The sequence below is a fragment of the Geotrypetes seraphini genome, chromosome 8 (genome assembly GCF_902459505.1).
Source record: "Geotrypetes seraphini chromosome 8, aGeoSer1.1, whole genome shotgun sequence".
NCBI classification, from domain to species: Eukaryota; Metazoa; Chordata; class Amphibia; order Gymnophiona; family Dermophiidae; genus Geotrypetes; species Geotrypetes seraphini.
The window spans coordinates 189,062,596-189,089,091 of NC_047091.1; the positions used below are offsets into that span (position 1 = coordinate 189,062,596).

Here is a 26,496-nt window from a genome sequence, read left to right on the forward strand (position 1 = left end):
GGACTGGAATGTTCCGTCTGCGGAATCGGAAAGAAGTAAAGCGATATTGGATCTGGTCCTCACAAATGGAGAGAGTATCTCTAATGTTCGAGTGGGTGCTCACCTGGGAAGTAGCGATCATCAAACGGTTTGGTTTGATATAACGGCTAAAGTGGAGAGCGGCCGCACGATACTTAAAGTCCTAAATTTCAAACGTACAGACTTTAATTCAATGGGAAAGTACCTGAAGAAAGAGCTGTTAGGATGGGAGGACATAAGAGAAGTGGAAAGACAGTGGTATAAGCTGAAAGGAGCGATAAAAATGGCTACGGACCTTTATGTGAAGAAAATCAAAAAAACAAGAGAAAAAGGAAGCCGATATGGTTTTCCAACCTAGTGGCTGAGAAAATAAAGGCAAAAGAGTTGGCGTTCATGAAATATAAAAAAAACCCAAGAAGAGGAGAGCAGAAAGGACTACAGGGTGAAACTGAAAGAAGCCAAGAGAGAGATACGTTTGGCGAAGGCACAGGCAGAAGAACAAATGGCTAAAAATGTAAAAAAGGGAGATAAAATTTTTTTCAGATATATTAGTGAAAGGAGGAGGATAAAAAATGGAATTGCTAGGCTAAAAGATGCTGGGAACCAATATGTGGAGAGTGATGAGGAGAAAGCAAATGTGCTAAACAAATACTTCTGTTCTGTGTTCACAGAAGAAAATCCTGGAGAAGGACCGAGATTGTCTGGCAAAGTTACACGAGAAAATGGAGTAGATTCTGCGCCGTTCACGGAGGAGGGTATTTATGAGCAACTTGAAAAACTGAAGGTGGACAAAGCGATGGGACCAGATGGGATCCATCCCAGGACACTAAGGGAGTTCAGAGAGGTTCTGGCGACTCCTATTAAAGACTTATTCAACAAATCTCTGGAGACGGGAGTGATTCCTGAGGATTGGAGGAGAGTGGATGTGGTCCCTATTCATAAAAGTGGTCACAGGGATGAAGCAGGAAACTACAGGCCGGTGAGCCTCACTTCAGTTGTTGGAAAAATAATGGAAGTGTTACTGAAAGAAAGGATAGTGTACTTCCTTGAATCTAATGGGTTACAGGATCCGAGGCAACATGGCTTTACAAATCGTGCCAAATGAACATGATTGAATTTTTTGATTGGGTGACCAGAGAGCTGGATCGAGGACATATGCTAAATGTAATTTACTTGGATTTCAGCAAAGCCTTTGATACAGTTCCTCATAGGAGGCTGTTGAAGAAACTTGAAGGGCTGAAGTTAGGACCCAAAGTGGTGAACTGGGTCAGAAACTGGCTGTCGGACAGACGCCAGAGGGTAGTGGTTAATGGAAGTCGCTCAAAGGAAGGAAAGGTGACTAGTGGAGTCCCTCAGGGTTCGGTGCTGGGGCCAATCCTGTTCAATATGATTGTGACATTGCTGAAGGGTTAGAAGGAAAAGTGTGCCTTTTTGCAGATGATACCAAGATTTGTAACAGAGTAGACACCGAAGAGGAAGTGGAAAATATGAAAAAGGATCTGCAAAAGTTAGAGGAATGCCTGACAACTAAAATTCAATGCAAAGAAATGCAGAGTAATGCATTTGGGGATTAATAATAGGAAGGAACCGTATATGCTGGGAGGAGAGAAGCTGATATGCACGGACGGGGAGAGGGACCTTGGGGTTATAGTGTCCGAAGATCTAAAGGCGAAAAAACAGTGTGACAAGGCAGTGGCTGATGCCAGAAGGATGCTGGGCTGTATAAAGAGAGGGGTAGTTAGTAGAAGGAAGAAGGTGTTGATGCCCCTGTACAGGTCATTGGTAAAGCCCCACTTGGAGTATTGTGTTCAGTTTTGGAGACCGTATCTGGTGATAGACGTGAGGCGGTCCAGAGGAGGGCAACGAAAATGATAGGAGGCTTGTGCCAGAAGACGTATGAGTAGAGAATGGAAGCCCTGAATATGTATACCCTAGAGGAAAGGAGAGACAGGGGAGATATGATTCAGACATTCAAATACTTGAAGGGTATTAACGTAGAACAAAATCTTTTCCAGAGAAAGGAAAATGGTAAAACCAGAGGACATAATTTGAGGTTGAGGGGTGGTAGATTCAGGGGCAATGTTAGGAAATTCTACTTTACGGAGAGGGTAGTGGATGCCTGGAATGCGCTCCTGAGAGAGGTGGTGGAGAGTAAAACTGTGACTGAGTTCAAAGAAGCGTGGGATGAACACAGAAGATTTAGAATCAGAAAATAATATTAAATATTGAACTAGGCCAGTAATGGGCAGACTTGCACGTTCTGTGTCTGTGTATGGCCGTTTGGTGGAGGATGGGCTGGGGAGGGCTTCAATGGCTGGGAGGGTGTAGATGGGCTGGAGTAAGTCTTAACAGAGATTTCGGCAGTTGGAACCCAAGCACAGTACCGGGTAAAGCTTTGGATTCTTGCCCAGAAATAGCTAAGAAGAAAAAAATAAAAATAAAAAAAATTGAATCAGGTTGGGCAGACTGGATGGACCATTCGGGTCTTTATTTATTTATTTATTTAGATTTTTATCCCGTCCTCCCAGTAGCTCAGAACGGTCTACAAGTGAACATACACAATGGAGAGTAATTAGACATATAAGAAGTACAATAGGTTTAAGTGTTTGGACATACGAGATTTACATACATAATTTAAATACAGGGAGTATACAGCAAATTAAGAGCAGAGTTTAAGAATAAGTAGTTTAGTTTAAGTACAAGTTATTTGAGTTTAGATACAATTTGTCAGAGTATAGACTAAGAGAGGACTATACTGAAATTTAGGGAGAAGATAGACAGGGGAGAGAGGAGAGAGGTGGGCTTAAGGGGGGGAGTAGACTGAGTGTGATCTTTAGCTGAAGAGGAGGGTCTTTACCATTTTACGGAATGTTAATAATGAGTTCTGTTGTCTGAGTTGAAAGGGGAGTTGGTTCCAGAGATGTGGAATGAAGTGGCTGTAGGATCGTTTGCGGGCAGTTTCTGAGAGGAGGGACCTTCCCGGGGGGGGGGGGGGGGGTGCATAGGCGTATCTCCGATTTTGAGCAGAGGGTGCGAGTCGGGGTGTAGATGGGAAGCTTGGATTTTATGTAGGAGGGGGTGGTGGAGTAAATTCTCTTGTGGGCTATTGCCAGGGCCTTGAAAGCACAGCGTTGGCTAATTGGGAGCCAGTGTTCAGCACGGAGTGCTGGGGATATGGGATCATGGTAGTTGAGGTTGTGTAGGAGGCGGATAGCTGCATTTTGGACCCGTTGGAGGCGTTTGAGATTATTTTTGGTTAGTCCATTAAATAGGGAGTTACAGTAATCCATTCTGGAGAGGACATATCTGCCGTCATCTACTATGTTACTATGTTACTATGATTTCAACAGGGTGATCTGGTCTCTTTCCATCTGCTGATGGTCCAGGAACATCATCTTAGTTGGAGAAATGAACTTAAAACATTTATCTCCACAGTTCACTGAGGATCCATTACACATGCTATCAGGATCAAGCCTGCTATTAGAGCCTCTGAGCCCCTGATTACAAAGATTGTAAATGACAACTCTCTTTAAAATATATTAATACTACTGCCCGTATTATTTTAAGGAGAATAGAGATAGTGAATATTCATATATCCTTCCAAGAAGTGAAATGCCATCTTAAGAGAAAAAGACTGCACATATTTCTTCTTGATACTGGTTGCTTTGCTGTGCTCTGCTACTTTTACTATGTAAATTTGGAGGTTGCAGCCTTTAGGACCTGCATCAGGTGCAATAAGTGTTGTGTAGACAAGCTAATTGATAAGCTAGTGCCACTGCAGCGGGATAAAAAAGGATAATTCTGAGCAACTGTGGAATGAAATTTTACCATAATTGCACAGTCACGCTAAATTCCTTTTCCACACAGAATCTTGGACGGTGTCAGCTATTTGCAGTAGAAGGTGACCAGGGCAGTAGCACCCCATCACACCTTCCTTTCCAACCCCCCGCTTCTTCCACCCTGTACCTCTGTAAATCTTTGCCAGTGCCTATTGCTTGTGCTGGCTTTCCCTCTGATGTCACTTCCTTGCCCTGCAACCAGGAAGTGATTTAAAAAAGAAGCCAGGCCGGCACAAAGAGCAGACCAGAGAAATTGCTCATGCTGATGAAGATTTGAAGAGGTACCGGGAAGAGGGAGGGGTGAGTGTGATGTAGGGGGGAGGGGGGTGGAGAGGTACCAGCGCTCAGAGAAGGTTTGCTCCCCACCCATTACAATATCACTAGCTATCAGGTCACTGCAGTGGCAGCAATCATGACAGACTGCCGATGTCGGGGCCTTCTCTCTGCAAGTCATGCCTGTGTGGAAACAGGACGTTGAAACAAATAGGTGGGACTCACAGAGGGAAGACCCCGATGTAGGCAGTCTGGCTTGAGTCACCGAAGAGGGCCACGGGGAAGGGGGTGCGGGTACAGATGGAAGGGAAAGGGACAGATGGGAAGGCTGTCACAGGAGGAAGAATCTCTGGAGCATAACACCGACCCCAGCTGGGTTGATTTCCTTTTAAGGCTTCTACCACACCCTCCCCCCATAGCCCCCACCCCCCCACAAAATAGCAAAATCCGGACTACAGCAGCAAATTAGAAAAGCCACCTGGACATCCACTGGAGTTCCCAAAAAGAGGACATATGTGGAGAAATCCGGACATCTGGTAACCCTAAACAGGATCAAGCAGTAAAACTTCTTTTGTTTATGTGCAAAGTGTGTCCTGGCTGTGTGTACTGCATGCAGACCTCTCCTGGACAAATGAGCTTAACTGCCTGCAACATACACACTACATCGAGCTGAGCTCCTATGGAGGAGCCAGCAACCTTGTCCCTGACTTGTTGCAAATTAACCTATTTAGAGACTTTATCCCATATTAATGTATTTCATGCTTCTCATTCCTAAGGACTAGCAGTGGCTTTCACACATCTATGCAACTAATAATTATTTATAGCGCTTTCCTCTAGGAACTTGTCCAAATTTCTTTTAATCCCACTTATGCTAGATGCTTTTGACCATTAACACACCCCCAGCACATTTTTACTCATGGTCACTTTCCAGGCCTAATACCTCTGTGCTCTGGGTCTTAATTTGCTCTAAGAAATACAGAACCACAGACCCCTGAGTGGAATAAGAGGGCACAAAAAAAAGTGAATGATTTGCATCATGAAGTAACCTTGGAGACATTGCAATTGCAAACAATGCAACTCCCGTTTCTTTTGATATATGGTCTGCTCTTCTCTAAGCGCTCCCATCTTCTTTCCCTCCTTATAAAACTACCCCCCAGTCTAAGCATGTAAACACTCTTTTGTGTGAGCTATATGAAGATATTGTCAGTGGTATAGTCTGAGAGGAATGCAGGCATGATCACAAAATATGCATGTAGGTTATAAAATACGCACTTACATATGTACTTCAGCAGCAAACACGTATGCAAGTCCTGACTAGGTGTAAATGTGTAAATATGCAATTTAGCAGAGATTCTGGCAGGACTTGTGTAGCTATCTTAGAAAAATACATCGGTGCCTATTTGTCTTTATAAAAGGCCTCAAAACTGGTGCACCAAAATCAAAAATTATATTAGACCTTTCTAATTTTTAATATTGTAAACCGTCCAGATACATATGATGGTCAGTATATCAAGCCATGAATAAACTTGAAACTTGATCCCCTATTATAAAATTACCCTCAAACTGGAATTCACTGCTTCACTTTCAAAGCTGAACCTTCACCTTTGAAATACTGAGCAGATGCCAATCATGAAATACAAGAGCCTAAGTAAGACCCAAATCCTGTGCCCTCCATGACACATCTGTTCCATACCTGTTATTAATGATGGAAAACACACGGAATCAGCATTTTCCAAGGTCTGATCCTCTGCAAAGCAAACAAAGATTAGAAAATGAGTGACCAGATTTTTTTAATTTGACAATTTTTCTTACTTCTGTATTTTTTATGGCTTTATTACACATACACAGTAGCCCACTGTTCATGTTGCCTCCAAAGTGAAGGACAGGCTCCTCTCTCAAAGGCATGACACAGTAGGAGGCGATCAAAAATCAACACACAAAATCATCATGTCATAACAATTCCTCTGAGAGAGGCACTTTGGCATAGGTTTGGGTTAGAGAATGACACGGACACAAATTTTTCCCTGTTCCCACTCGTATGAGCTCTGCCTTAACAGTACAAGCCTTGAACACTTATGATTTTAAAGTGTTTGAGGCTTGTACAGATAAGAACGGAGCTCAGTGGCGTACCAAGGGGGGGGGGCAATCCACCCTGGGTGCAGCCTTAGGGGGGTGCACAGCCGGCCAGGTCCCCTTACCTTCGTGGCACTTCCCCCCCCTCCCCCCCGCCCGCCCACCTGCCCAACCGACCAACAGGCCCGGTCCGACAAACCTCCCTGCCCTGTGGCCGCGAGTCTAAATTACTTTCTTACAGCAGCTGGAGCATTGAAGCTGAGTGTGGCTGCCGTAAAGGTCATCTCTGACGCAACCGAAAGTTGCATCAGAGACAACCTTTATGGCAGCCATATGCAAATACAATGCTCCGGCTGCTGTAAGAAGGTAATTTAGACTCGCAGCCACAGGGCACAGAGGTTTGTCGGACCGGGCCTGTTGTTGTCGGTCGGGCAGGCGGGCAGTGGGGGGGAGAAGCACCACGAAGATAAGGGGCAGGGAGGGAGAAAGGGAGGAAAGGTGGAGTGGAGAGGAAAAGACGCTTAAGGGAAATGGGTAAAACAGAGGGGGAAGAAGAACGCTGAAAGCACATGGGGAAGACAGAGGGGGAGAAGGACGCTGAAAGCACATGGGGAAGACAGAGGAGTGGAGAAGGACGCTGAAAGGACATGGGGAAGACGGGGGGAGAAGGACGCTGAAAGGACATGGGAAAGATAGAGGGGGGAGAAGGACGCCGACAGGACACGGGGAAGACGGGGGGGGAGAAGGATGCTGAAGGGAAAATGGGGAAGAGAGAGTGGGGAGAAGACGCTGGCAGGGAAGAAGACAGAGATGCCAGACTATGGAGGGAGCGGAGGGAAGAAGATGGGTGCCAGACCAATTTGGAAGGGGGGAGAAAGGGAAAGGCACAGTAACAGCAAATGGAAGACGCAGAGAGAAGAGAGACAGTGGATGGAAGGAAATGAATGAGAACATGAGGAAAGCAGAAACCAGACAACAAAGGTAGAAAAAAATTCTATTTCTTTTTTTTTTTGCTTCAGGATAAAGTAGTATATTAGTTGTGTTGATAAAAATTTATAAACAAAGCCCTGCCTGCTGAACATCTCTTTCTTCAGTTCAGCAGCCAGAACTTTGATTTATAAGGAAAGAATAAGCTAAATATTGCAATACTGAGGCTTGTATGGATGCTGCGGGGACAGGGACGGGGCGGTGAATGGGATGGCGGTGAAAGGGACAGTGCAGTGACGGGGACAGATTTTTTTCCCTGTGTCGTCAAAAGCTTCCCTCTGACTCAGCTTCCTGTTTCCGCTTTTGACTGAGCACCGCGTTGCCGATCTGAAGTTCTGTTGATGCCAGGGGTAGAAGGAGGCCCGTTGCTGATCTTAAGTGTCATCGTGGGGGGGGTTGCAGATTTTGTTGCCAAAATCGGAAAGGTGAGGAAGGGACAAAGATGGGCCTGTGGTAGATGGAGAGATTGAGAGAAGGGGGCAGATGATGGAAGTGGGGAGAAAGGGGAGAGAGAAGAGGGCAGATGATGGAAGTAGGGAGAAGGGGCAGATGATGGAAGTAGGGAGAGAGAAGAGGGCAGCTGATGGGGGAAAAGGATTGAGTTAGGGAAATACTGGAGGGGTTGAGGGAAAGAGGTGGCGAGCTTTAGGTAGACAGTAAAAAAGGAAATTGATGAGAGGGTAGTAAGAACGTAATCTAGATGGATGCAGAAAATAAATTGAAAAGGAAAATGAGGGAAGAAAGGGATTGCAGAAGAGAGGTGTGGGAGAGGGAAGGAGAGGAATGAGATGCCAGACCAATGGGGGTGAAAGGAGAGATGGAAGGGGAAGGCATACAGTTTCTGGAAGGGGCATAGAAGGAGAGAAGATGCCATATAGGGGCAGAGAGATGGCAGACAGTGGATGGAAGGAAGAGAGTAACAAGAAGATGAGGAAAGTAGAAACCAAAGAAGACAAAGGTAGAACAAAAATTTTCTATTTATTTATTGCTTTAGGAGACTATGTGTTACTGTTTCTGTGGTGTTGCATTTTATGCAGAGTCCAGCTTCTTGCTGGTTCAATTTAACCTTTGTCTATGTATTTCTATTTTATCCCCCCTTTTACAAATATGTGGAGTGTTTTTTAGCACCAGCCGTGGTGGTAGCAGCTCTGATGCTCAGAATTCTATAAGCGTCAGAGCTGTTACCACCATGGCTAAAATCCACACTACAGTTTTGTAAAAGGGGGCGGGGTTAGTTTGTGATGACATATTCCATACTAGGCAAAGGTGTTTTCTGTGTTCTGTGTGTTCGAAAGACATGGTTTTCTGTTACGATTGACGGTATAGGATTGATCTGTACTAGTCTGGCTTGTTTAGTTTTACAATGGGTGTATTGATGTACTGCTCACTGCAATATGTAAGATGCTGCCTTTTCCTAGGTACTCATGTGTGACGTGTGGCTTTTTACTAAAAATCATGTTTTTCGTACAGATGGGGGGGTGCCAAAAAATGATGGGCTCCGGGTGTCACAAATGCTAGGTAGGCCACTGACGGAGCTTGCAGGAATGGGGCAGGGACAGGAAAAGAACTCGTGGGGACGGGACAGAAAATGAGTTCCCATGGGGATGGGGAAAAACTGGTCCCTGTGTCATTCTCTAGTTTGGGTTGCTGGCATTCATGCAAGAATTAAAGAAGACTTGAAAGTCTATGAATAACCTAACTAGGACAACAATGAGAAAAACAAGTTGAAAATAGAGTAACCTTAACCTCTATGCAGAGTACAGTGGGAAAATTTCTATTCAGCTCAACATAGATTGTGGAAAATCACATACATGTGCCGTAGAGAGTAATGCGGAGACAAAGATTCATCCCTGTACCTGCATTTTCCCCACAATGAAGAACATGGGTATTTTAAGTTAGGTAGGGAACACTTTCAGGTCATGGACCTGGGGGGCCGCCGCGGGAGCGGACTGCCGGGCGCGATGGACCCCTGGTCTGACCCGGCAGAGGCAACGCTTATGTTCTTATGTTCTTATCCCTGTCCCCTCACCATCCCTGCAGTCTTAATTTTCTTCCCTGCATTTCCCCACTCAAAGCAGAAAGATGATTTTATGCAATTTTATGGGTATTGCATATAAACATTTTGGGCCTGATTCTGTATATTATTTTAAGGAGAATAGAGATAGTGGATATTCATATATTGAAAGAATGGCATGAAGTTCTTCGCCTCCTTGCCTATTTTTTCCTTATAGTCTCTTTTGGCCCCTTTTCCGCCTTATGGCACCTGCATTGATGTTGTTTGTGCTTAATCCAGTTTTAGTCCGTTTTTTATCTTTTCCATTCCTTAAACAAAGTTTTCTTGTCTCTGATTGCTTCCTTAACCTCTAGAGTGAGCCACGCCGGTTCTTTGTTCTTTTTCCTCTTGGATCCCTTGTTGATGCACGGTATATATAGATATTGCGCCTCAGTGACCATGTCCTTAGAAAGAGACAAAGCTTGCTCTAGCGTTTTTACAGTGCTTATCCTCTTCTTAATCTTCTTCCTTACCATGAGTCTCATCCCTTCGTAATTCCTTTTCAGAAGTTCAGTGCCGTGGCTCTTATTTTGAACCATTGTTTCTCCCCTGTGTCCAGATCGAAGCGGATCATATTGTAATTGCTGTTTCCCAGCGTCCCTTCTACTTCTACATCTTGTGCCGGTCCTTGCAGGCCATTTAGAATTAAGTCCAGAATTGCATTTGCTCTAGTATTTTCCTTGACAAGTTGTTCCAGCAATCGCCTACAGCATCCAAGAACTTGGTCTCCCTAATGCAGCCGGAGGTGCCTAGGTTCCAGTCTATTCCCAGATAGTTGAAGTCACCCATATTAACTGCGTTGCCTCCCTTGCAGTTATGTTTAATCTCGTCCGTGATTTCTCCGTCAATTTCTTCGGACTGCCCTGGGGGTCAGTAGTAGATGCCGATCTTCATTTCCAGGCCATTTGTTCCCGGAATTTTGATCTATAGAGACTCTAACTTATCCGTCAATCGTGGCATGTTCTCTCCAGTAGACTCAATTCCCTCTTTGACGTACATGGCAATGCACCCACCTTTTTGAGCCACTCTGTCTCTGTGGTATAATTTGCATCCCGGTAGCACAGTGTCCCAAACGTTTTCTTTAGTCTGTGATGCCTATGATGTCAATGTTATCTTTTTGTGCCATAGCTTCTAATTCACCCATCTTATTCCTAAGGCTCCTTGCGTTCGTGTATATACACTTGAGTTTGCGACCTGTTCCTTTCTTGCATTTCCTTCCCTTGTGTGTCCTTTTCGATCTGTCTTGCCTGTGATCCAGTGAGTCTTTCCCTCTAACTTCTTGCACGGCATCTTCTGGGTATAACGGTTCCCAAACCATCAACTCTCTCTCTCTCTCAGTCGACTGTCGGCTTTCCCCTTCTACCTAGTTTAAAAACTTCTCAACTTCTCTCTTGATGTTGCTTGCAAATAGCCTTGTTCCATCTCTGCTGAGGTGGAGTCCATCATAAGAACATAAGAACATAAGCAGTGCCTCTGCTGGGTCAGACCCGAGGTCCATCGTGCCCAGCAGTCCGCTCACGCGGCGGCTCAACAGGTCCAGGACCTTTGTAATAATCTTCTATCTATACCCCTCTATCCCCTTTTCTAGCATAAAATTGTCCAATCCCTTCTTGAACCCCAATACCGTACTCTAACCTATCACACCCTCCGGAAGCTCATTCCAGGTGTCCACCACACGATGGGTGAAGAAGAACTTCCTAGCATTTGTTTTGAAACTGTCCCCTTTCAACTTTTCCCTCAGAACATCGTCCAGTTGCTCACGAAGTGGAATCCTTCTTCCTCACACCAGCGCCGCATCCACACGTTGACTGCTTGCAGCTCCATCTGCCTCTTCTCATCAGCCCTGGGTACCAACAGGATCTCCGAGAATGCTAATAGCCAATCTGTCAATCAAATCAGGAAGGATTCCAGAAGACTGGAAAGTGGCAAATGTTACGCCAATCTTGAAGAAAGGTTCGAGGAGAGATCCGGGAAACTACAGACCAGCGACTCTGACTTCAGTACCGGGATAGATGGTAGAGGCGCTGATAAAGGACCGCATCATCGATCACCTTAACAGACACAAACTGATGAGGACCAGCCAGCATGGCTTCAGCAAAGGAAGATCTTGCTTGACAAACTTACTGCACTTCTTCGAGGGAGTAAATAGGCAGATAGACAAGGAAGACCCAGTTGACATCGTATATCTAGATTTTCAGAAGGCGTTCAACAAGGTCCCGCATGAACTTCTACTTCGAAAAATTGCGAGCCATGGAATCGAGGGTGATATACTCACTTGAATTAAAAACTGTTTGGCGGATAGGAAACAGAGAGTGGGGGTAAATGGACAATACTCGGACTGGAAAAGCGTCACGAGTGGAGTGCCACAAGGTTCGGTGCTCGGGCCTGTGCTCTTCAACATATTTATAAACTGGCACGAGTGAGGTGATTAAATTTGCAGATGATACCAAGTTATTCAGAGTAGTGAGGAAACAAAAGCATTGCGAAGACCTACAACAAAACATAAACACACTCGAGGAATGGGCCACGAAATAGCAAATGAGGTTCAACATGGATAAGTGAAAGGTGATGCATGTCGGTAACAAAAATCACATGCATGAATACAAGATGTCCGGTGCTATACTGGAAGAGAGCCCCCAGGAAAGAGACTTGGGAGTACTTATAGAGAAGTCAATGAAACCGACTGAGAAATGCACGGCAGCGGCGAAAGGGCAAACAGAATGCTAGGAATGATTAAGAAGGGGATCACAAACAGATCTGAGAAGGTTATCATGCTGCTGCACCAGGCCATGGTACGCCCCCACTTGGAATACTGCGTCCAACACTGGTCACCGTACATGAAAAAGGACATAGTACTACTCGAAAGGGTTCAGAGAAGAGCGACAAAAATGGTTAAGGGACTGGAGGAGTTGCCTTACAATGAGAGTCTAGAGAAACTGGGCCTCTTCTCCCTCGAACAGAGGAGATTGAGAGGGGACATGATTGAAACATTCAAGATATTGAAGGGAATTTACTTAGTAGAGAAAGATAGATTGTTCACCCTCTCCAAAGTGAAGAGAATAAGAGGTCACTCGCTAAAGTTAAAAGGGTATAGATTCCGTACAAACATAAGGAAGTTCTTCTTCACCCAGAGAGAGGTAGAAAACTAGAATGCTCTTCCAGAGGCTATTATAGGGGAAAGCACCCTTCAGGGATTCAAGAAAAGATTAGATAAATTCCTGCTGGACCAGAACGTATGCAGGTAAGGCTAGACTCAAATAGGGCACTAGACTTTGACCTAAGGGCTGCCGTGTGAACGAACTGCTGGGCATGATGGACCACTGATCTGACCCAGCAGCGGCAAATCTTATAAGAACATAAGAACTGCCACTACTGGGTCAGACCAGCGGTCCATCATGCCCAGCAGTCCGCTCATGCGATGGCACTCTGGTCAAAGACCAGCGCCCTGACTGAGACTATCCCTATCAGCGTACGTCCTTGTTCAGCAGGAACTTGTCTAACTTTGTCTTGAATCCCTGGAGGGTGTTTTCCCTTATGACAGACTCCGGAAGAGCGTTCCAGTTTTCCACGACTCTCTGGGTGAAGAAGAACTTCCTTACGTTTGCATGGAATCTATCCCCTTCCAACTTTAGAGAGTGCCCTCTCGCTCTCCCCACCTTGGAAAGGGTGAACAACCTGTCTTTATCTACTAAATCTATCCCCTTCGGTACCTTGAATGTTTCAATCATGTCCCCTCTCAATCTCCTCTGTTCGAGGGAGAAGAGGCCCAGTTTCTGTAATCTTTCACTGTACGGCAGCTTCTCCAACCCCTTAACCATCTTAGTCGCTCTTCTCTGGACCCTTTCGAGTAGTACCATGTCCTTCTTCATGTACGGCGACCAGTGCTGGACGCAGTACTCCAGGTGAGGGCGCACCATTGCCCAGTACAGCGGCATGATAACCCTCTCCGATCTGTTCGCGATCCCCTCCTAGCATTCTGTTCGCCCTTTTCGCCGCCGCCACACATTGCATGGATGGCTTCATTGACTTGTCGATCAGAACTCCTAAGTCCCTTTCCTGGGAGGTCCCTCCAAGTATCGCCCCGGACATCCTGTATTTGTGCATGAGATTTTTGTTACCGACATGCATCACTTTACACTTGTCCACATTGAACCTCATCTGACATGTCGATGCCCATTCCTCGAGCCTAATTATATCACGTTGCAGATCTTCACAATCCACCTGCGTCTTCACTATTCTGAATAACTTTGTATCATCTGCAAATTTAATCACTTCGCTCGTTGTACCTATGTCTAGATCATTTATAAAGATGTTGAAGAGCACGGGTCCAAGTACCGAGCCCTGCGGCACCCCACTGGTGACGCTTTTCCAGTCCGAGTAATGTCCATTTACCCCCACTCTTTGTTACCTATGCTCCAACCAGTTTTTAATCCACATGAGTATATTTCACCTCGATTCCATGGCTCGCAATTTAATTTTTTCTAACCAGCTATGTTAAATGCTGTTAACACATCCTCTTGCAATGAGTTTGGGGCTATCCACTGAGATTCAGCATTACTTATCTAGGTATTCATCCTTGAACTGGCTAGGTGAAGGTGAAATAGTCAGTTTTTCTATCATTACAGACTGCTAAATTTAAAGCTAGCTATTTTGTGGACGGTCCGGAGGCAGAGTTGGCACTAATATAGTTAAGCACTTACCCACCTAGAGTTAAATTAGATTGCATTGTTTGTTGTTTACTGTATGCTTGATAGACCGCTTTACAAGTAAATGTGCAAAGCGGTTTACAAAGCACAGTTACTTACCGTAACAGGTGTTATCCAGGGACAGCAGGCAGCTATTCTCACATATGGGTGACGTCATCCGACGGAGCCCCAATGCGAACGCCTCACCAGCAGACTTGCTTGAAGAAACTAGAAGTTTCAAGTCACCCGCACCGCGCATGCGCGAGTGCCTTCACGCCCAGTGCACAGGGCGCATCTCCTCAATTCAGATAGCTAGCAGAGAAGCCAATCAGGGGAGGTGGGTGGGTTGTGAGAATAGCTGCCTGCTGTCCCTGGATAACATCTGTTACGGTAAGTAACTGTGCTTTATCCCAGGACAAGCAGGCAGGTATTCTCACATATAGGTGACCTCCAAGCTAACCAGAATGGGATGGTGGGAGTGTTGGCAATTTAGGAGAATAAATTTTGTAATACTGTTTAGCCAAACTGTCCATCCCATCCGGAGAAAGTATCCAGACAATAGTGAGAAGTGAAGGTATGAACCGAGGACCAAGTAGCAGCCTTGCAAATCTCCTCAATAGGTGTAGATCTGAGGAAAGCTACAGAAGCTGCCATTGCCCTGACTTTATGGGCTGTGATTTTACTGTGAAGTGGTAATCCAGCCTGGGCATAGCAGAAAGAGATACAAGCCGCCATCCAATTGGAGATGGTGCGTTTAGAAATTGGATGTCACAACTTATTTGGATCGAAAGAGACAAAAAGTTGAGGAGCAGTCCAGTGTGGTTTGGTGCATTCCAAGTAGAAGGCCAAAGCATGTTTACAGTCCAGAGTATGAAGAGCTGATTCTCCAGGGTGAGAATGAGGCTTTGGAAAAAACAATGGAAGGACAATAGATTGGTTGAGATGAAATTCTGAGACCACTTTGGGTAGGAATTTTGGATGAGTACGAAAAACCACCTTGTCATGATGGAACACAGTGAATCAGTAACCAAAGCTTGTAGCTCACTGACTCGTCAAGCAGAAGTGAGGGCAATGAGGAACACCACTTTCCAAGTGAGATACTTCATATGAGCCTTATCAATTGGTTCAAATGGAGGTTTCATGAGTTGAGAAAGGACAACATTGAGGTCCCAAACCACAGGAGTGGTTTGAGAGGAGGATTAACATTGAAAAGTCCTTTCATGAATCTGGAAACTACCGGATGAGCAGAGAGAGGTTTCCCTTCAATAGGCTGATGAAAAGCTGCAATTGCACTGAGATGGACTCGTATGGATGTAGACTCGAGTCCAGAGTTGGATAGGTGCAAAAGATAATCTAAAACAGATGATAAGGAGGAATGTTGAGGCTCCTTATGATGAGAGAAACACCATGTAGAAAATCTAGTCCATTTTTGGTGATAGCATTGTCTAGTTGTAAGCTTTCTAGAAGCTTCTAAAACATCTCTGACAGATTGAGAAAATTGAAGAGGGATTATGCTGAAAGGTACCAGGCTGTCAGGTGTAGAGACTGCAGGTTGGGATGAAGCAGAGATCCTTGACTCTGTGCAAACAGAGAAGGAAAAACTGGTAGAAGGTATAGCTCCCTGCTGCTGAGTTGAAGTAGAATGGAGTACCATGGTTGTCTCGGCCACCGAGGAGCAATTAGAATCATGGTGGCATGATCGTTCTTCAATTTGACTAGAGTTTTGAGAATGAGAGGGAATGGAGGAAATGCGTAGAGGAACAGATTTGTCCATTCCAGAAGAAAAGCATCTGCCTCGAGGTGGTGAGGAGAGTATATCCTGGAGCAGAACTGAGGCAGTTTGAAGTTGTGGAGAGCTGCAAAGAGGTCTATCTGAGGTGTTCCCCACTATGAGAAAATGTGATGAAGAGACGAGGAATGGAGAGTCCATTCATGAGGTTGGAGGAGACGACTCAAGTTGTCCGCCAAGCAATTCTGAGCCCCTTGAATGTAGACAGCTTTGAGGAACGTATTGTGACGGATAGCCCAGTCCCAAATCTCCAGAGCTTCTTGACAGAGGGAGGCCAATCCCGTCCCTCCCTGTTTGTTGACATGGCAACTTGGTTGTCCGTGCGGACGAGGACTACTGTGTCGTGAAGGAGATGTTGAAAAGCATGTAGAGCTTTGAGGATCGCTCTGAGTTCCAACTGATTGATATGACACTGACGATCTGTACTGGTCCAGAGGCCTTGAGTATGGAGACCATCGATATGAGCGCCCCAGGTGTAGGTCGACGAGTCTGTCGTGAGGACCTTCTGAAAAAGGAAGCCTCTGGAAAGATTGGAAGAGAGCATCCACCAACGGAAAGACTTCTTGAAAGAAGGAGTGAGTGTGATGTGTTGGAAAAGAGGATCGCAAGCCTGCGTCCATTGAGATGCCAGGGTCCACTGAGGAATTCTGAGGTCTGGCAAAAGGAGTCACGTGTACTGTGGAGGCCATGTGACCCAGAAGTAGCATCATGTGTCTCGCTGAGATGGAAGATCGGGAAGACACTGTATGACAGAGTTGAAGAAGAGCTTCCAGACGTTGTTGTGGAAGGAATGCTCTGAGTTGGACAGTGTCTAGAACAGCTCCAGTGAATTGAAGATTCTGTGAGGGCTGAAGTTGAGATTTGGGAAAGTTGATTTCGAATCCCAAACTTTGTAGGAACCAGGTAGTCTGTTGGGTCGCTACAATAATTCCTTGAGATGTGGAATCTTTGATGAGCCAGTCGTTGAGGTAGGGAGGCCATGGTTCCTGAGAGCTGCCGCTACCACAACCAGGCACTTGGTGAACACTCTGGGAGACGAGGCCAGGCCGAAGGGTAGAACTCTGTATTGAAAATGCAGCTTCCCCACCCGAAATCTGAGATATTTACGGGAGGCCAGATGAATGGGGATACGAGTATAGGCCTCCTTGAGATCCAGCGAGCATAACCAGTCGTTCTGTTCGAGAAGTGGATAGAGAGATGCCATGGACAACATTCAAAACTTTTCTTTGACCATAAATTTGTTGAGAGCCCTGAGATCCAAAATAGGTCGCAGATTGCCCGTCTTCTTCGGAACAAGGAAGTAACGGGAGTAAAACCCCCTGTTCTGCTGTTCCAAGGGAACTGGTTCGATGGCATGGAGACGTAGCAGAGCTTGAGCTTCCTGAAAAAGAAGGGCGGTCTGGGATGGATTGGAAGGAAGCTCTGGTGGAACCTGAGTGAAATGAAGGGAGTATCCTTCCCTTATGATGGTAAGTACCCAGAGGTCGGATGTAATGACCGTCCATCTGTTGTAAAAATGATGGAGACAACCTCCTATAGGTGGAAAGGGAGTCAGAGACAGAACGGTGGAGGTTATGCTCTGTTGTAAACAGTCAAAAAGGCTGAGAAGCCTTAGGTGGAGCAGAAGGTTGAGGTTTCTGCTGTTTCTGAGGTGGCTGTTTCTTCAAAGGAGGGCGAGTGTAAGGCGCCAACTTTGGAGGAAAACGCCTCTGGTAGATAACAGGAGGGCGTGTAGGCCTAGAAAGAGCTGGCTTAGGTTTAGGTCTGACTATGGAGGCAAAGCATTTAGCATGGTCAGACAATTTTTTGGTGGCTGCCTCGATGGATTCATCGAAAAGGTCATTGCCCTCACAAGGAATGTTCACCAGGCGGTCCTGAAGATTAGAGTCCATGTCAATGGTGCGAAGCCAGGCTAGACGATGCATGGCCACAGAGCAAGCTGCTGCTCGGGCAGAGAGCTCAAAGGCATCATAAGATGATTGCAGAAGATGAAGACGTAACTGAGAGAAAGAAGCAATGACTTCTTGAAACTCAAAATGAATGTTGTCATCCAAGTAACTCAAAAATTTTGGCAAAAGAGACAAAAGAAATTCAAACTAAGAAAAACCTCCACAGACTCCAACGGATTCAGAATGCCGCGGCCAAGCTCATCTTCGCTAAAAGTAAATTTGACCATGTCTCCCCGCTCCTGGCTAAGCTCCACTGGCTTCCGATAATCACCAGGGTCCACTATAAATGCGCCTGTTTAACTTTCAAAATCCTATATGGTATCCTCCCTCCCTTTATCTCTCTTTCTTGGAATTCCTCAAACCCTAATACCACCAGATCCTCCCACAAATTAAAACTATCCTTCCCCTCGCTAAAAGGCATTTCCCACACAGGAAAGCTAGGGCCCTCCCTCCACTTCAAAATCACTGAGCTCTGGAACAACCTTACCTCCCCTCTTTGGAACTTGAGCTCTCTCCAAGTTTTCCGCAAACATCTGAAAACCTGGCTTTTCTCAAAAAATGTAAGTCTCCCTCCAACTTAGGAATCAAGGAAACTCTTATATCTTGGCATCCCAAGTCCTCTAAATTTTCTTCACACTTCTACCTCTAACCCTCTGTTGTAGTTCCTTCCTATTTCTCCTATTGTAAATCGCATCGAGCTCTATGAACGTGGAGATGATGCGGTATACAAACCTAAAGATTAGATTAGATTAGATTAAAATAAGTGATAAAATAAAAATTATAATTAAGGACCCTAGAAGACATCATGGCATTCTGGTAGATGCGACGTCCAAATTTATCCATGGTTTTTCCTTCCCTGCCAGGAGGAACTGTGGCATAAACCCTGGAAGGATGGGATCTCTTTAAAGAAGATTCTACAAGCAGGGATTGATGAGACAACTGGGAGTTGTCGAAGCCTTTATGATGTACCGTTTTATATCTGACGTCCAACTTTCCTGGAACTGCTGGAATGGAAAAAGGAGTCTCCATGCATCTAGTAAAAGTTTGATCGAGAAGCTTATGAAGTAGAAGCTTAAGAGATTTAGCCGGAGGTTGAGGAAGATGCATGACCTCAAAGTATTCTTTAGAATATTTAGAGCCAGTGTCCAATGGAACGCTCAAGTCCACAGCCATCTGTCTCAAAAAAGAGGAGAAAGATAACTGATCTGCAGTTGCACAGCCTCGAGAAGGACTCGAGGACGTCGAGGCAGCTGGAGTCGAAGAAGTAGAAGCCTCAGCTGGAAACCATGGTGCGAAGGAACCTGGAGACTTGAACGAGGCACTGGAAATCGGAATATCCTCAAGGGCCGGCATCAGAGACCTGGAACGAGGAGTTGGTGGTCTTGTCGAGGCCGGAGGGGATCGAGGCTTCGAGGAATGATGTCTGGAAGAATGCCTCGAAGCAGGCCTCGAGTGGTGTCGAAAACTGTCTCGAACTGGATCTCGAGGACCGAGCAGAGGTCACCTCGGAAGCAGAAGAAGTAGAGTGTGAGGTATCCTGTCGATGCAAAGAATCTACTCCATGCATTTCATGCTTGGAAGCCAGACCAGACACTCGCAGAGACTCCGCTCCCTGCATCGAATGTGGAGGATGAGACCGGGGCAAAGGCGGCTCGACCTCGCGGGAGACTGCTGCATACCCAGGCTGGAGAAGAGTGAGCAGTGTGGGTCCCATGTTAGTGAGGACCTTAATAATCTGCTCCTCCAAAGATGTCTGGGACGAAGCCGGCAAGGAGGGTACCGCGTTTGAAACCAGCCCACCTGCCTTGGCTGAAGGGTCCCACACAGTGGTGTGAGAGTGTTTCGACTTAGGAGGCTTCGACACTTTAATCACCACTGGCGGAACCGAGTACTGAGCTATCTGACCTGAGGAGACAGGAGAAGATATCGCAGCAGAGGATGTCGAAGCAAGAGCCGCACCAAACGATGAAGGTCTGATAAGGCTCGAGGTGGAAGCAGTAGAGGCAGAGGCTTCGATGGGGGTCGAAGCCGAAGACACCTTTGATGTTGAGGGATTAGTAGACTCCATCTCGAAGAGGCTATCCACCAGGATGCAACGACGCTTAAAAGCACGAGGCTTAAGTGTTTGGCAAGGCAGGCACGAGGTAGGATGATGCTTCAGCCCAAGGCACTTGAGGCAGCGTCCGTGAGGGTCCATAAGAGATATCGTGCGCTTGCACCTGCTACACCATTTGAAACCGGTGACAGGCCGGGGCATAGACAAAAATACAGCCGACGCAAAGTCGAAGCCCGCAGGCTGCGGCCAAGCGGCCTGTACCGGATGGAAATAAAATTTTTTTTTTTTTTTTTAAAGAAAGAAAAGTAACAATACAGCGATTCGTGAGAAAAATAAAACACAAACCGCGGTGAGAGAAGGCACGAACGACGAAGTAACCGGAGAGAGCCAAAAAGATGGACTTCTCAGCTCCACGGAAAACTAAGAACTGAGGAGACGCGCCCTGTGCACTGGGTGAGAAGGCACTCGCACATGCGCGGTGCGGGCAACTCGAAACTTCTAGTTTCTTCAAGCAAGTCTGCTTGTGAGGCGTCCGCATCGGGGCTCCGTCGGATGACGTCACCCATATGTGAGAATACCTGCCTGCTTGTCCTGGAATAAACCGAAGATTCAAAGAAAGGAACTCCATCAATTTAAAGTCAGTCCTATTTTATGCAGTGTTGCTTAGACACTTAACCACATAAGAGATATCTGGCCACATAAACTCAAATATTCACTGCCAGTGCCCAGACATGGCCCAGCATTAAATATCAGAGAATAACATCGGTGGCAAAAAAAAAAAAAAAAGAAAAAGAAACGCTCACAGTTCTCAAAAACAAGTCAGAAATATTTTTTGCTGTCCTTTTAAAACAATATGATTGCATACAATTTACGACACTGCTATGAATATAAACAAAAATGTGGGTGACTTAATTCCTCTGATTGTGAAATCAATGTTTGTTACTTTGAAGACAAAACTAACAGTACCAAGACTCTGTGTCAACCCATACGTTATATCTAAAGAAAGGATCCTCATATGGATCTTAATTTGATCTAATGACAGGGGTGTAGCGCTAGAAAGCAAGATAGAAACATATAAACTTTGAAACAAAGAGAAACTGAATCTCTATAAGCAGCTGTAATCAGTTATTTTGTTCCCGTCACTGCAGCACACAAATGGTGCTCACCTGCAGGTTCAATTTCTCGCACAGCATAGAAGGTGCAGTGTGGTACTTTTTTCCCCTAAGCTCTTCATGATCTTATCTTGATTTCTTATCATAGGACGCCTTCTGCTGGCCAAGAGATTAATAAGCATCCCTAAACAAAATCTAATGACCAAATCACTTGCACATTTTGCTTTTCACAGGTAGTTTTAAACACTAGAAACGTAAACACAGTTGCTCCCGCGATCACTTCTGCAAACCGCTGGTCCAAATGAGCTGTCTATGTAATGTTGTCTGTATTTTGTAAAACATCAATATATTGCCATTGCAAAGAACATAAGAACATAAGCAATGCCTCTGATGGGTCAGACCTGAGGTCCATCGTGTCCAGCAGTCCGCTCACACGGCGGCCCAACAGGTCCAGGACCTGTGCAGTAATCCTCTATTTATACCCCTCTATCCCCTTTTCCAGTAGGAAATTGTCCAATCCTTTCTTAAACCCCAGTACCATACTCTACCCTATTACGGCCTCTGGAAGCACATTCCAGGTGTCCACCACACGTTGGGTAAAGAAGAACTTCCTAGCATTTGTTTTGAACCTGTCTCCTTTCAACTTTTCCAGATGCCCTCTTGTTCTTGAAAGTTTGAATAATCTGTCCCTCTCTATTCTCTCTATGCCCCTCATGATCTTATAAATCTCTATCATATCCCCTCTAAGTTCCTCTTCTCCAGGGAAAAGAGACCCAGTTTCTCCAATCTCTCAGCGTTGGAAAGGTTTTCCATCCCTTTTATCAGACGTGTCACTCTCCTCTGAACCCTCTCGAGTAACGCCATGTCCTTCTTAAGATACGGCGACCAATACTGAACGCAGTATTCCAGATGCGGGCGCACCATCGCCCGATACAATGGCAGGATAACTTCTTTCATTCTGGTAGTAATACCCTTCTTGATTATACCTAGTATTCTATTCGTTCTCTTAGCAGCCGCTGCGCACTGTGCCGTCAGCTTCATTGTCATGTCCACCATTACCCCCAGGTCCCTTTCTTGGGTACTCTCATTCAATAACATCCCTCCCATCATATAGGTGTACCTCGGATTTCTGCTTTCCACATGCGATACTTTACATTTCTCAACGTTGAACTTCATCTGCCATCTCGTCTCCCATTCCCCTAGTTTGTTCAAGTCCCTTTGCAATTCTTCGCAGTCTTCTTTATTCCAAGCTCCACTAAATAGTTTGGTGTCGTCCGCAAATTTTATTATCTCACACTTCGTCCCTGTTTCTAGATCATTTATAAATATATTAAATAGCAGCGGCCCGAACACCAAGCCCTGCGGAACACCACTCGTGACCCTTCTCCAGTCCGAGTAGTGGCCTTTCACCCCTACCCTCTGTTTCCTACCCGCCAACCAGTTTCTGACCCATCTATGTATGTCTCCGTCTACCCCATGGTTCTTCAGTTTCCGGAGTAAACGCTCGTGAGGCACCTTGTCAGAGGCTTTTTGGAAATCTAGGTATATGATGTCTATGGGGTCTCCTTTGTCCATCCATTTGTTAATTCCTTCGAAGAAATGCAATAAGTTAGTTAGGCACGATCTCCCCCTGCAGAAACCATGTTGACTTGTTTTCAGAAGTTCGTTTCTTTCCAAATGTTCATCGATGTTTTCTTTTATCAGTGCTTCCGCCATTTTCCCCGGAACGGATGTCAGACTCACTGGTTTGTAGTTTCCCGGGTCACCTCTTGATCCCTTTTTAAAGATGGGCGTGACGTTGGCTATCTTCCAATCCTCAGGGATCACACCTATTTTCAGGGATAGGTTGCAAATTTGCTGCAGTAGTTCCGCTATCTCCTCCTTTAATTCTTTCAGAACCCTTGGATGGATTCCGTCCAGACCTGGGGATTTGTCAGTTTTTAGTTTTTCTATCTGCCTGCGCACATCTTCAAGGCTCACTTGTAACATGTGTTATCCAGGGACTGCAGGCAGATATTCACATGCAGGTGACATTATCCAAGGAGCGCAGTATGAACAGTGCAAAAGTGTAGTGTTACTTCTTAGAATTCTCAAGACCACCCGTACTGAGCATGTGTGAGTGCTTTCCAACTCGACTACGATGCTAATTAGGGGAGGTGGGAGGGTTGTGCGAATATCTGCCTACTGTCCCTAGACAACATCTGTTACAGGACAAGCAGGCAGCATATTCTCACATGTGGGACTCCCTAACTGATATGTAAGGGATGGAGGGAAGATGGCATCTAAACAGAGAATACATTTTGTAGAACTGCTCCAGACAGTAACGGGATGTAAAACTATGAAATGAGGACCAGGTGGTCACTTTACAAATGTCCTCAATGGGAGTGGAACGCAGGTAAGCTACTGAAGTGACATGACCTTCCAGTAGCAGCCCAGCCTGAGCGCAGCAAAACGAGATGCAGTCCACTAACCATGTACAATTACAGTGATTTTATTTGATATCAAAGTGGTGTACAATAAATAAAAACAATAGGCAATATTTAAAATAAAAGCATAACAAGGGGAGTGTACACAGTCAAATTAACCAAACTAGACACAAGAGGACAAAAAGGGCAGGAAAGGTTTACAATATCTTAAGGGAAAAACAGGGGATGCAGAAAGAAAAGAAAAGATAAGTGTAAGATGGAGACTACCTAATCACAAGTAATATGCAAAAGTTGCAAGGAAATTAACTACCCAGTCAAAATTATTGAGAAGATATTGCAGAGATAAAGACTCCTTAGTCACAAGTCATGGCAAAACTAGCAAATTGACAAACTATTAGGAACTATTAGCCTTCAAGTGAGACTTAAATGACTTCAGAGATTTTTCAGTTTGCAGATATTGTTCTCTTAGTAACAGGATCTCCTTGCCTGTTGGGATCAAAGGACAGGAACAGGCGAGTGATAGCTCTGTGAGGCTTTGTTCAATCCCAACAGTAAGCTAAGGCCTAAGGCATGTTTACAGTCCAATGTGTAGAGCGCTGCTTCACCAGGGTGGGAATGTGGTTTGGGGAAGAAGACAAGTAGTACTATAGACTAATTGAGATGAAATTCCAAGACTACATTTGGTAAGAAAAGAACAACTCTCTCATGATAAAAAGTCGTATAAAGTGGATCACACGCTACTGCTTGCAGCTCACTAACTCAGTGTGCAGAAGTAATAAAAATTTAAAAGACTAACTTTCCAAGTGAGATATTTAAGGAGTTATATCACAAGTGGCTCAAATGAAGGTTTCATCAAAGTGGTGAGAACAACATTGAGGTCCCGAGCAACTGCAGGAAGTTTGATTGGAGGTTTTTAATTCATGAGTCCTTTCATGAACCTAGAAATCAACATGTGTGTAGCCAGAGGTTTGTTGTTTTTAGGCCAGTGTCAGAGAGATGTGTGACAGCACTGACGACAGAGAACGTGTGTGTGGAGGGGAGCTCAGAATGGTTTACATGAACATATTCAGTTAATGAAGCATTTTTCCCTATCTGTCCTAGCGAGCTCACAATCTATCTAATACACCTGAGGCAATGGGGGAATTAAGTGACTTGTCTTGGGTCAAAAGGAGCAGTATGAGTTTGAACCCATAACCCCAGGGTGCTGAAGCTATAGCTTTAACCACTGCTCCCAGCAGGTAAAACGTGTCCACTTGAAGCAGTAACATCGCTATGTGGAGGGTTTTCTGGAGGCATCTATGATGGTCAACACTGAAGCAGAGAGATGGAAGTCATCTACTCATTGGGAGAGAGGAATCAGGATGTGAGATGTAGAGAATATAGACAGAGTTGGAAAGATTTGTAGTGAAATTGGTTCCCTGACACTGTATTGAAGGAGAAGAGGACTGTTTCAGCCACCATGGAGTTATAAGGATCATGGTGGCTGTTTCTTGCCTGAATTTAAGAGCATCTTTCCTATTAGAGGGATTAGAGGGAATGCATATAAGAATTTGTCTGCCCAATCCAGAAGAAAGGTGTCTGACTAGGCGATGAGGAGAGTACAGTTTGGAGAAGAAATGTGGAAGTTTGTGATTGCTGGGATACCCCAAGTCAAGAAGACTTGATGCAATATAGTTGAACTGAGTGACCACTCATGAGGTTGAAGAAATCTGCTCAGTCTGTCTGCCAGAGCATTCTGTTCACCTGCTAGATACACAACTTTGAGATAGATTTTGCATGAAATTTCCCCAAGACCAGACCTGTATTGTCTCCTGGCAGAGAGAATGAGACCCTGTCCCTCCTTGTTTGTTTATATAGTACATGGCTACTTGATTATCCATCCTGACTAGTATTATGTGGTTCAGAAGATGATCTTGAAAGGTGTGAAGAGCATTGTGAATCGCTTGGAGCTCTAGAAGATTGATATGAAGCGATCTTTCTTGAGGACTCCATGAACCCTGTGTGGAGACTGTTCAGGTGAGTTCCCATGTCCCATGCATCTGTCCATTGAGCAGTTCTGAGATGTAGCTGTGCAAATGGGCTTAAATGGATGGTTGATGCCATGTGTCCCAACAGCCGCATCATCTGTCATGCTACTATGGTTTGGAGAACAGAGACATGTTTGCAAAAGTAAAGGAGAGCGTCCAACCTCTGTTGAGAGAGGTAAGCATGAGCCTGAATGGTATCCAGATGAATTCCAGATTCTAGGTTAGTTGGAGATGGGACTTTTGGTAATTGACTGCAAACCCCAGAAGTTCCAAGAGATGTATTGTTGAGTTGGTAGCTAATTGAACTGCTTGATGTAATGATGTTTTTATCAACCAGTTGTCCAGATAGGGGAACATAAAAGCCGTAAGAGCGGAGTATTGCAGCCACTATAACTAAACACTTTGTGAACACTCTAGGCGCTGATGCAAGACTAAAGGGGAGCACCTTGTACTGCAGGTGACACTATTGTCTGTGGGCTGGAAGAATGGGAATATATGTGTATGCTTTCTTGAGATCCAGAGAGCATAGCCAGTCATTCTTTTCTAGGAGTGGATGCAAGGTTCCTAGGAAGAGAATGCATAATTTTTCCTTGACTAAATATTTGTTCAGAGCATGGAGGTTGAGAATCGGTTGAAAACTTCCCATTTCCTTTAGTATGAGAAAGTACTTGGAGTAGAACCCCTAGCCCTTCTACTAAAGAGATATTAGTTCAATGGCACTGAGTTGCAGAAAGGCTGGGAGTTCCTAAGGAGTAAAGTCTGCTGAGAATTGAAAGAGGACTCTCTTGGTGGTTTGTTTGGAGGGATTTCTCGCAGATTAAGAAGGTACCCTTCCTTCACTACGCATAAAATCCAGGCATCAGTAGTGATAAGAGATCAACATTGGTGGGGTAGGGTGGAAGATTAGAAGGCAGCGGGATAGGGTAGAAGATTAGAAGGCAGAACAGTGGCCAGACTCTCTAGAAGCACGTCAAAAGGACTGAGCTGCCATTTGTTGAGATGAAGCCTAAGATTTTTGGAAACTTTGGTTTCTACGTCGCTTTTGTGTTGGAGTCCAGGAGGACGTTGGTAGTACAGTGTAGCACTATTTAAAAGACGTAGCTGATTGTCTAGGGTTGTAGTAACATCTAGTAGCTAACCTGCTGTTAGTGATCTGTAACCTGTCGCTAAAATTGTTGTAGTACCTTAGCAACCTGCGGTGTGGTACGC

The 26,496-nt window shown here is 45.2% G+C and overlaps 1 protein-coding gene across 1 annotated transcript in view; it reads right to left on the reverse strand.

Annotated features, from left to right (window-relative positions):
* Positions 1-26,496, reverse strand: part of KSR2 (kinase suppressor of ras 2) — a 530,220-nt gene that overhangs the window by 405,324 nt on the left and 98,400 nt on the right. The window contains exon 4 of the mRNA XM_033953868.1: positions 5,824-5,877. Within this exon, the coding sequence (XP_033809759.1) occupies positions 5,824-5,877 (54 nt within the window). The remainder of the gene's footprint in view (positions 1-5,823; positions 5,878-26,496) is intronic.